General features: G+C 42.3%; 1 protein-coding gene across 1 annotated transcript in view; it reads right to left on the bottom strand.

The window, feature by feature from the left end:
- Positions 1-8270, bottom strand: part of LOC107274918 (DE-cadherin) — a 41767-nt gene extending 33497 nt beyond the window's left edge. Inside the window, exon 1 of the mRNA XM_015754500.2 lies at positions 7923-8270. Coding sequence (XP_015609986.1) covers positions 7923-7998 — 76 coding nt within the window. The 5' untranslated portion in view covers positions 7999-8270. The remainder of the gene's footprint in view (positions 1-7922) is intronic.
- Between the last annotated feature and the right edge of the window lie 4132 nt (positions 8271-12402).

Below are 12402 nucleotides of genomic sequence, written 5' to 3'. Positions count from 1 at the left end.
TCCCACGTCCCACATCGCCATAGCCACTCCGTACATTTTTCACTTCTTTTGTCTTCTTTCTTCTGTCTTTATACGGTATACTCTAGTCTCTCTCTTTCTCTATCTCTCGATTTGGTTTCAGACAGCAAGCTCAGGGCAAACAGCAGCGGCCCATTATTACCCCCCCCCACCCCCTTGCTCTTATCTGGCAATGCTTGCCCCGGCTTAAGGGACGTTTGAATTAAAGGGGGTGCCCCCGGGTAACGAGGAGAGAGCATACGTCCCTGAATATTTCCGAGAATGTTCTGGAACCTTACGTAATATTCGATCGGCTTTTTTTAAGCTTATCGCGAACTTCCCTCGTGCTTTTTGTCCCGTTTACGACGGATCCCGCGCCTTTGTTTATTCATACTTCGTTAATTTGACTGGTACGAACGAGATCGGGTGACAAAAGCTCTTTCTTTAATTTTTTTTTTTTGTTTACTATTTATACGCGTTCCCGTAAGTTTACACGAAAAATCGCGTAATTCGAAATTAAAACTACTTCGCATATTAATTTTTCAATTCAAACAATACAGTTTAAAGTCACTTTTAAAAGTAATCAGTATTTCATTCATATAATTGGTGTATACACTTTGTTATATTGCCTTTCGCGGTTCGCGTACAAAAATACGACGAAAAAAGAAGAATCTGTCACGGAGGCACTTGTGGAATAAAACAAAAAAAAATAAGCTTAACGAATAACGTATACGTTAAAATTCCTGTATAGAAATTCCTGGCTGTGCATGTAAAAATTCCAGCTTTCGTTTGCGGCCCTTGGTGTCGTTGTAAAATCATGAAAAATGCGAGCATCCGCTATGTCGAACAAGACTGTAGGGGTGAGACGAGGAAGTGGGGGGGCTGACAGGTAAGGGGAACGAGACACGGAAAAGAAGAAGGAGGAACTCGTACAAGAGAGTCTTGGGAGGAAAGGCAAGAATGCATGACGTCACCTAAACTATTGCCTCGCTACCTGAGTCAGCCCACGAAGCTTCCACGAACAAAATTACGTCACGTTGCCGTATCACTGACTCGACGCAGAGAGACAGTCTCGCAACTTCTCTCGTCCCATTGGAACCTCATTCTTCTGCATTACATTGAATGGTAAAAGAAAAGATCAACAGAGATCCTTGAAACGACGCTACGAAAGCCAGTCAAAACAACCGAAGCATCGTCCCATCGAGCGTCTTCGGCACGAACACGTAAAAGACGGTAAAATCGGACAGATTGGACGCGCTCGTTGCCCTGAGCCCTGAGTTTCTGCTGAACTCGGCAACCGGTACGATATGTTCCCGTCTGATCCAGACGCATCGTCAAGAGTTCTTCGAGAAAATAAAACGTCGTTCACATGCTAAAACAGTCCATCGCCTGGGCCTCCCACCCCTTGGTACAAAAATAAAATATATTAAAAGAAACAAAAAAAAAAAGGTTTAAGGACCTCGTAGAGCTAATAGAGGAGGTCCGGATGGTTCGAATCACTTCGCTTCTATAAATAACAAAAGACCAGTAAGGGCCATGAGCGAGCACATTTTTTCACGTTGAGAAAGGGACTTCCGGTTCTTCGGTATCCGTTCGAATGAGACCCCCCACTGCCCCCTTATACCCGATGCTGGAAGTCTACCCAATCTATGACCTGTAAAAATCGAGCCTGCGAATATGTCAAACCGAAACTGGAAATAAAAAAAAAAATCTTCACGCGATCCAAAAAGCATCAGATAAACAGCCGTACTTTTTCACCGACGAAGCATCCACGAAGTCACGGCCGACGGTAATGACGCGTTCACGTCCAACTAAGCTGAAACAGTAATTTTTCGTGGCCGAGAATGTGCAACGAGAGTGGATGGGAAAGACGGGCAAGGGGGTTGGGCTGGCCGTAACGTAAAGCTGTGTAAGTAACCGAGGTAGGTAAGGTAGGTACCTGATTATAACAAGGGTGTCGAGTTAAGACAAGCCCACGTTCTTGACAGTCGAGTGCAGAGACGCTACGTGGGACTAAGTATGGCCGACAGGGAGGTACGAGAAAGACAAGGACGGAAAGTAGACCTGGCGATAAGTAACGTGGACGGCGAGACAGAGACGGGCGAAACGTGAAGAGACAAGGAAGCCAGAGTAAGAGGGGGAAGACAATAGCGAGAAGGGAGGGGACGGGCGTAGACGAAAGAAGAATATATTTAATTCCTAGCATATCGTTCGTTAGAGCTCCCGGCCACGTTTCACGTCTAAACACGATGTACGTGCAGTCACGTACAAACTGGCAACGACCAGGCAGCATTTGGACTGACAAAAGGTAGCCGACATTTTTTTATTCATTCTACCTCTCTATTTAACGTCCCACTCCCTCACTTTTTCCTGCCACCAGAAACAAAGGAGGGTTTTCGCGGCGGCACGCGAGCTACGATCGTATACCCTACACTTTGGATTATTGTTACTGCCGTTGATGGGTAGTGACGTAGAGGGAGCATAAACCAAAAAGGTCGGATGAGGTAGCGAAAGGATTCTTACGTTTCGTATTATGCTCAAAAAGAAAAATTACCTTCGAAAGAAAAAACAAGACACGCGAATGCTCTCTCCGCCGACGAGGAACAGAAGTAACGAGGAGACGCAAGCGAATCCCCATCACCGTTTTAGTGTTTACTTCGTACGTAAACGATGCCAAGTACCCCTCGCATGGGTTTCCAGGGACGATCGGAAATATTTCATAGATTTTTCATGCCGACTGACAGTAACAGCTTCGGGCACACTGCTCGGTCATACTCGTATGATAAAGTGATACGGTTTTCACGTCCTCGTGAGACGTAAAAGATAACCCTACATTTTCAAGAGTCTAAAGGAGACATTAAAAAAAGCCAGACAGTCAGCCGAAACACGAAAACTGCCGTTTCTCCTGGTACCGTAGATAACGTGCCCTCGACCCAGCTAGTTCGGACTGTACCGCCGTATAATAGCGTGTGCTACGGGTCTTGCCGGGCTATACCATGCATTAGGACGTCTTTCTAAAGGAAGTTAGATGGAGCAAAGGGCTGGTGTAGGTTGATGCATCAAAAGCAAGGCAAAAGCCTGGGACGCCAGCTGCGACAGAGCCCCAGCAGTCCCTCCCGTACAGAGATTGCATCGCGCGAGTTAGCGCGAGCGAGTGAATAAGAGTGGACTGTCAACTGGTGCGAGAGAGAGACAAGCCGACTGAGTGGAATCCTGCACATAGCCTTGTGGAACGCGAACCGGCTACCGTCATGGAAGTGAACGCACGAGGGTCAGGGAGGGAGGAGGAGGCGGTGTTAACCGACCTAGAGTGTACACGCACGTAACATTACTATATGGGACACGTGCGATATGCATACGTGACATACGTGAAACAAGAGTAGACACGTAGGTAACAAAACGGGATGCGGGAACCCCGAGGATCTGCCAGAAACTCTGTATTTACCAGTTCGGCGATCCAATTTAGTTTCAGTTTTCGCCACCAGGCCAAACTATCATTGCACCAGGCCGGGTCATTCGAATCGACTGTTTTTTGGTTATCAAATGTCTAAATCCGCCCCCCGCCCTCTTCCCGGACCAGCAGATCTCAACTACAGAGAACGACTGTATCTAAGCACGAAACGAGCAAGTTATGTCGAGTGCGTTATACTCGGGATTTGACTAATTGACACGGTTGAGTCATGCTCGAGTCGAATCATTCGATAGGTATGACGAGTTCTCAGACAGCGCCAGTACTGAAGTCACTCGAGGAGCTACGGCCGAGCAGAGAAAGTTTGTGTGACCAAAGTGAGAAAGATGAAATTTTTTATTTTCCACGGTTAATTCAATCTGGCAAAGATAGTAGGAAGAAGAATCGAGAGGCCCCGTCGACGACCTAGAAGGGTCCTAAGATCGATCGACAAGGATCTCTACTGATCTACGAGGTCTCTAGACTGGACTGGGTCTGTCCAAGGACACAGGTGTCAGGGTCAATTTCATTAAGTTGGCAAACGGTGCCCCCCCCCCCCTACCCGCGCAGAAGACTCAGCAAGAACCCTCAGTATGATTAAACAAGTCCCAGAGGCGAACCTGAATTTCAAACCCCTTGGCCACCTGTAAGCCCCACGTATAGGGGTTCTTCTTCGGTTACCGCAAGTGGCCCCGGGTAGAGTGTCCACCGCCGTCCCAGAACAAGTACCACGAACGAAATTAAGTACCCGCCAGGTTCTATCGTTACGCTGTTGACACAGAGTGTCGGCATTATCTCCATACTGGATCGTCCTCTCTAAATAGCTACGTGCAGCATCCATTACTATCGGCTTTGGTAGCTATCGGGAGGTTGGTCTCTCTCGTTACGTGCTCCGCGTGCGATTCACTTGAAACGCGTAGACTTACGCGAGTTACGAAATTCGCCGGAAACCGAGTACGGGCTATGCCGGTGCAATTCAAAGACAAAGGGATGACTTGGGCCCGGGTTTAACAGTGAAGGAAGTCTGGTAGAGATACCCATGGAGTTAACAGGGTAGGGTCGGTCTTGTGCCTGGAGACGATGGCCTTGAGTTGGAGTACATCCGTGGTATCGTAAGGCACAATGCCCTGGTGCGCCGATGCGAGAGAGAGAGAGAGAGAGAGAGAGAGAGAGAGAGAGAGAGAGAGAGAGAGAGAGAAACAGTGTACAAAGGTAGAGAGAGAGAACAAAAGGGATGCTACTGCTAATCGCATAAATGTTAATTGACGATGGTTAATTAACAGAGTGAAGAAGCCGCCGTGGCGTCTCGTCCGCAACTTAACCTGCTTTCAGGATTCGATGGGCGGTGGGTCTATTAAGGCAGGGGTGTGTACTGTATAGCTGAATACGTTATATACCTATAACCATATACCAACCAATCTACAAGAGGGTGAACGTTAAGCGCAAAATTGTGTAGGCTGGACTGGCACTTTCGGTGCAGCGTCTCCGCTGGCTCTTTCAAGGGAACTCTTAATTACTCGAGAGAGTCTTCTTCGAGGCTTCTTCACCTCCGCTGCTCCCCCTTTACGCGTTCCTTTTTCGATCCGGGATGCTCTTTCACTGATGGAGAAAAAAAAACATCGACGCGAGTGAAAACCCGAGGAGAGCGTTAAAAGGATAAATTGAGTAACTGAAACGGCCATCTTCTTCGTGGGCGAGCTAAGCGAAGAAGTAACAGAGAGAGAGAGAGAGAGAAAGAGGAAGAGAGTAGAAAGAAAAAATTGTAGGTACGAGGGACGTACGAGGGATGTTCCAGGGGATGGTTCTTGCTTACTAGCCCCAGGGTGTCGTGGAGCGGTGTGAAAATGAAAAAATCATATACCTACACCAGGGATCCCAAAAGGTTCAACCTTGATTCTCCTTGTCATCGTATTTCTTTCTATCGTACTCTCCTTCTTCGGTAATCTACATGGCCACTGCCCCCATTTTCTGTTATTTTTCAAAGAGGAACACTGTGACTTTTTGTTCTCGTGTGAACGATGGTGTATAATGAAAGTGTATTTTTAAATTTTCACTTCCTACTAAAGTGACTGACAGAAAGTGTTTTGCATCCTTCGACGAAAACAACAGGCACGCACTGACCGTCTACGCGTGTATTGTCGATATTTTAGTGTCTCGTGTCACGTCGATTTAGAAGTTTGAATCTCTCGCGAATTCCCGCCAAATCCGCCTAACGCTGTTTCCGGATAATTCGCGCGTTTCTCGACACAAACAGGTAACACCGGCAAATCTGCTGTACGGCTTTCCGTAGACCGTGCACTGCCGCCATGCAAATTTGTTAGATACGACAAAGTTAGGTGGGATAGTCGTAAGATGCAGTTAAGATATAGCGGAGGAAGGATATAACCTACGGTCCGACGGCACGGAAGAGAACGGGACGGAGAGGGACTATAGGGAAACGTATAGTAGCGTAATACCCGTCGGAGTGGCTTATCGCGTCTTATCAAAGACTTCATTCAGTGTAATTCGACCGGATGGTGACGTAAACTGTTAGGAGTACACAATAAAAGATAGGCGAGATATATGAATTAAAAGGAAAGAGAGAAAAAAACTAACATTTCCGGAATGACGCTCAGAAGCAATGCCCTGCGTCAGAGTGATCGCAGGCGCGTGGCGCCGACCTTTAAGGTGAATTCACAGCGATTACTAATGTCCTAACGAGTATATTTTCTTTCTCGTACGGGACAAAGGACCCGTTACCGAATTTACGGCTGAAATATCGTTGACAATGTCCGTAATAGATAATGGCGGTACTGCTTTAGTTGGAACCATTGTCCGAGAGGAGGCGCCACTGACGCTTCTTTAGCGTAAACTTTGTCAACTACAAACGAACATAAACTTTCGGTAATTACTGAAGTTTTAAAGAAACAATAAGTTTTTTTTTAGGAGACTACAAGTTTTTTTTTAGGAGTCTACAAGCTCGTATAATTGCACGTGTCATGATTCTAATGAAAATTATGAAGACGCTACGAATTTTATTTTACTTTGCACGATTCAAAACACAAAATTACGATATGGCTGTGCCTATAAAAAACTATTCGCGTGCAACGATACACGAGAAACGAGTTAGCTAAAACTAAGCATAATCATATCAATAGCTATCGTGGATAACGAAACAGAATAGATAACAGTGTCTGATAAAAAAATTACCAGCAACGCGAATCGAAATTTAAACTGTCACAGAATGGAAAATTCGTATTTCAATAGTTTCAACATTTTTTTTTGATAATCTAGTACATGAGGGGCACTTCTGTAACCATTATGGGACCCCGGACCCATGAAAAGAGCCGGTCCTGTTTTTCAATAGTCCATGGACGCTACTGACTCGTACGCTTGCATAGTGTGTATGCACTGTATACAGTGCAGCTACACACGAGAAGCTGCTAGCGACCCACCGACGCTCTTTGTCCCCTTTTGGATTTACGTTATTCCTTGATTTATTTGCCAGGAAAGCATAGCCATTTCTAGCGATTTCACCCAAAGTATCATTCCATCCCCGTAGAAAAATCGACATAATATTACATGCTATTATGCTACCAGGCTTTATCGTGTGTATTCACCTTAAAACGATTCCAGAAGCACGCGCTGCTTACGTTAAACTCCCCGCAACGTTGTATACGTATACATACAATAGACCGTCTGGCAACTTGTACAGATAAGTTTGGTAGGGTAGGTTATATTTAGCCGAAAAATTGTGTGCATCGTTCTCTCGTAAGAGATCGATCGCTACGTTTTATAGTTACAGCTAGACAAGTTAATCTATGAGTCGCGAAAAACTTTTTTTTTAAATCCCAACGACAATAACAATCTTAAGTCTCGCACGAATATATTTATTGGATCGTTATACGGCTTTAAGTTATTAGCATAGTACCCTACAAATGTCAAGATTATTTTATCATTCCCGACTCATCCGACAACGCGTATAAGGTACGCTGGCAAAACTTGAAACTTGAGTGGATTGTGTACGGTTTTACGTAGAACCGAGTCGGCGGCCATATTGCCTGTATCGTAAGGTGGGCCCGATCGGTTGGCTAGTAAAGTAAAATCTGTCACGTAGAACAAAGCCGTGAGATGAAAGAACACGCCATCGCATGAGACTCACCGGTGTACTGTAAATTACGCACCAAGTAACGTACAAAGAGAATTTTAAAAAATGAAATAAAACAAGCCATAGCGTCTCTGCGATTCCGATTTACTGGAATTCCGTTGACGCATGCGCAATAACGACTAACGCCGATTTCACAGTTTCCCAAGAAAAGCAGTAAAATCCTTACTCTCTATATCTCTGCACTCGAGATAACAAAAAAAAGAAAGAAATCTACGCCCATACAAAGAAAGAGAGAAAAAGAATGCCTAGAGTTTTTCAATTTCCTAAAGGTAAGTTAAACGAGCCTTTGTCACGTAGAGAGACTCTTGTCTATATCCACAGTCTACTCACCCAGAGTTCCGCAGACTAGAAGCAACAATAAGATGGGCCTCGCCCAGGCCCGGGCCGTTCCTCCCTGGGACTGCATTTCTTCTCTGTCCCTTTCTCCCTGGCACGATCTTCTTTCTCAAAGCAGTACCAGCAACTCTTCAAGATTCCAACGCACAACCTCAGGGATCACTGCCGTACGACATTTTTCGATAATTCTATTGTCGCAGGGAAACGACTGACACAAGCACGTCACAAAAATCCACGCGAACGACGCTTCAGTATGTTAACCGACTATAGTATACAGTATATATACTTTTTATAGCGTCCCGAGCGTACAGCTGACAAAGAGACAAACCCAACCTCAACGCTACGCGCTCACTGAACCGACTGAACCCGAAGACGCTCGTGTGACTCGTCCGCTCTATCCCCACTACTTCCTAGTCATCCCCAACAGCTCTGACCAACCAGATATAAACACAGGACTCCCTCCCGACGGTGAGACTAGGTGAGACTACTTGTTGATCGTCCAGGGACGAGTGTACTCACCTGGAGCCCTCGACAATTTCACTTACTTTCTTTGTTTTTACTGTTTTACCTTATTTCTTTATTCCCTATGACCATCCCATCGTGTACGTTCTTGTTCCTGTTACTACTCTACGTGGGATTTTCTGCTCGACTACACTTATTGGACGGTTCTCCACAAGATTGAAGTACACATGGGGTTAGTGGAAGGAATTGAGGGCCCGGACGGCTAACGTGGTTAATTCGGACAATAGCGTTGATTCGTGAAGCACGACTGGAGATACTTTAATCGTCTGTCCTTGTAAATCAGATCCATTAAAGCTGCCCCTGACTCTTCTGAGGATGACGAGACGAGACAGGGTATAAGTAGTTTTTAATTTTCAATTGTCCGATTACCTTCGGATAGGCTATATTACAGGTTCTCATCCATTCCCACGAGTTGATTTTTTATTTTCTGGTTTATAATTTAACCAAGTGAATATTATTTGAATCGTAAAAGGCTTCGTACTCGTGCATTTGCAGTCAGTGTAATTTCCGCTCTTGCGAAAACACGGTCAGAAGACGCTACTTATCAACCGACACGTGACAAGAAGTCAAACTGGAATGTGTGACAAACGACACGTTAATTTCCCAAGCGGAATCGTAGGATGACGTCATTTCTCAATGAACTTCCTTTAGTCATCTTACCTAAATGGAAAATATTCTACGTTATTCAAAGTAGCAATTAACATGACAATTGAGCATAGGACATTTAATTTTCCATATGTCTACTTTATTTTTCTATTCTGTAATGCAAAAGAACATCTAATTGTTTAATCAAATCTAAGCATACATGTTACACAAGTAACAATTGGTAATCGAGTCTTGACGTATAAAAGGTTAGAAAAATCATTCTGACAATATGCATTTGCATTTTTGACAGTTTATTAATTTGAATATTTTTTCAAACTGCCACTTACCATCTCTCTCTCTCTCTCTCTTCTCTCTTATTAGCTATATATAAGCTAACCTGTACAATCGACCTACATACATACAAGAACGAAATTGCATTCGGAAGCGGTCAGACCTATTTTGATTTGCATATGGCACCGCAATCTACCACGGAACGAACAACTGTGCTGTTTGCTATTGCATTTTGACTGGATCCAATGTATCCTGCTACTTGCTACCAGTATAGCCACGTACCAGCAAGTAACTACAGTATGCATTTAGTACCGAGACGAGCATCGAATCTGTCTTTCATAAGATTTTACCAGGCCTTTCCATCTCGCGGTCATTCGTCTTCATTAGATTATTATGTGCAGCTGCGTATCTATACATATATGGATGAGTTATTTCGGTTTGCAGGTTAAAATGAAATTTACATAAATTTTCAATACACTGGGGAAATTGTCAAAGAAAAAATCAAAGCCATCCTTACTTTCAATTACTTATTGATAATTATAAATGTATAAAATCCTTAATTACTTATTTGAAATCTATAACTCACCAAAATCTTTTTTATTTATAATCCAGCGTACGCTGTCACGTGTTTGCTTCATCGATATTATAATGTTGCTTAATTAGATTATAAGTTGACTACTGGCTGTTTCACGTAGTAAAAGCTAATATTGATTATATTGTTCTAAGGCTTGAAAAAAAATTCTAATGGGACTGTACAGTGCTGCAGCCACTATTCTTCATTTTTCTCTTTAATTTTTTTTTTCAAATTTCTTGTGTCATGAAAAATTACAAATTCCATTTTCCTCCGTTACACTGTTTCGATTGATAATAATATTTCGATCAGGACTCGATCACTGTCATAAAATTGATAACGACGTATCTGATACACATTTTTATGTAAGGCTACAGTATGATTTATGGAAGACCTTAATATATTTGTAGATATATGTATATACTGTATACTAGACGAATACAAGAGCTTCGCGCGAGCAAAGGCAGCAACACTATGTACAAATACGATTTCACACTGAATTAGAAAATGACGATTCGTGCTACGAAATAAAGGCAGGGTTTTTCCAAATTCAACAAAATTTTCAATCAGTTCTTTCACAAATCTGTTAGTTACTTCATAAGTATGAAAAATATTTATCAATCATTTTTTCTATGGCAATTTCAATTTTCAGGGGTAAGATTGCGGTTCCTTTGTAAAGCAACCTCCGTCTATTAAAAGGTTTTTCATTTAAATATCGAAAATAAAAATTTTGTAAATTCACCAGTCTGTTTCGCCGATACGTCACTTTCTCGAATTATACATATTTATGTAAATTAGACAAGTCTTTTCCAAAATTGATGGTCGATCGTGTACAATCAATTATTCTATTCCAAAATTGCAGTAACCTAATATTCATTTTCAAAGTTACTAGCCATTTCATTTTGTTATTTATACTCGTATTTTACTATTCAGTACTGCACCGCGATGCATCTCTTTATAAATCTGTCAGTCAGACTCTTCCTCATCTGTATCACATTAATTTTTCAGCAATCAATTGAAACATTTAATCCATGCATCTCTGTTTATTTGACGTCCGCCAATATTTTTCATGTTGCTGGTAACACTAGCTGTCAAAAATAGTAATTATATCCACGTGGTTTTGTTGCAAATACAATTTTGAAAATCGATAGAGCTTTCCGCGTGATAATCAAAATATTTTTTTTTTCTTCAGAGAAATTCATAGCGCTTTCCAGAAAAACTCAATCATCCCAGAACTCGATTTGGCAAGATTTGATAAAAAATAAAATGTTCCATTGAAATATACCGAAACGGTTTATCTCCCTTTCTTTTGATACTTTGAATTTGAATTTTCCAACGAATCAATAAAAATCGATCAGATTCTAGGAATCAATATTATCCTCGTAGGTTTCACGCGAAATAATTAAAACTCATTAAAAACAGCATCCACGGTTTTCATTTGCGAATCTACTCTAGCCAACTGAATATTTGACATTCGTTAAATTTCCAAATCTCCCCCCCCCCCCAAAGTTACCCCTTGCATTAATTTTAAGCTTATATCCTGTAGCGTCCCTCTTATCGTAATATCCCAGGAGGCTCTTTGGCAATTTTTACAGCCATTAATAATTGTTTCACTCTCCCCTCGGTTATACTTGTACACACGTAACAGTCTATGGCTCGACGCCTGCAATAACAACCGACCACTTTTAATCCCACTTCGTCGAACAAATTTAAAAATAAATAAAAAAATGTTATTAAAACTTATACGTAACACGTGCCCTGCTACGGCGTAATCTACCAAAGTTTTAAACGACATAGATCTGGTATATTCGTTTGTGTAACTTCCTGCATGTACATTCTGATTGCAGGGGTTGAACGGAGTAAGGAAACGGCCAGCAGGAATGAGATAAAGGCAAAAAGGAAGAATACAACTATACATTGAGAAAACAAGGAAATTAAGACTGGACGTGAGACCGACGCAGCGCGTTGTGACGGTGAAAAAAAGGAAAATTGAATTTTTACCAAGGAACGTATACCACTGTATATATGTATATATGATTGGTGTATACATGATTATCTCTAGGAAAAATAAATTGCATCCGAAGCGCATGAAGATACGATCCTTTTAAAGGGATGGGACATATCCCAGTATCGTTATTATGTATATTCACACGTAATGGCGGTACTGATAACTACGCTAATCAAGAAACACCCTCGGTTCAAATGGAAATATTAATTACATTATAATTACGAGGATTGATTGCGAATTAATTGTACATGTACACAGAACACAGGTAACGCAATGATTTATTATATAAATATAAATGAATAACGTAGAATCTCACTGATTTTATTGATTTACGGTTAATTCCATCGCTGATGGAAAAATCAAATTGACTTTGTCTCTTGCGATGATTTTATCAACTCAATTTCCTGCCGAGATGCTGATGTGGTATCCTAGTTCCTGCAATAGATCAAACTGTCAGTACTCAGAGGAAGACCGGACGGATAACAGGGTTGAATAAT

This window comes from Cephus cinctus, unplaced genomic scaffold, assembly GCF_000341935.2.
Source record: "Cephus cinctus unplaced genomic scaffold, Ccin1 Ccin1_scaffold0123, whole genome shotgun sequence".
Classification (NCBI taxonomy): domain Eukaryota; kingdom Metazoa; phylum Arthropoda; class Insecta; order Hymenoptera; family Cephidae; genus Cephus; species Cephus cinctus.
The sequence above is the reverse complement of the archived record's forward strand: the minus strand, read 5'-3'. Positions and strand labels throughout refer to the sequence as shown.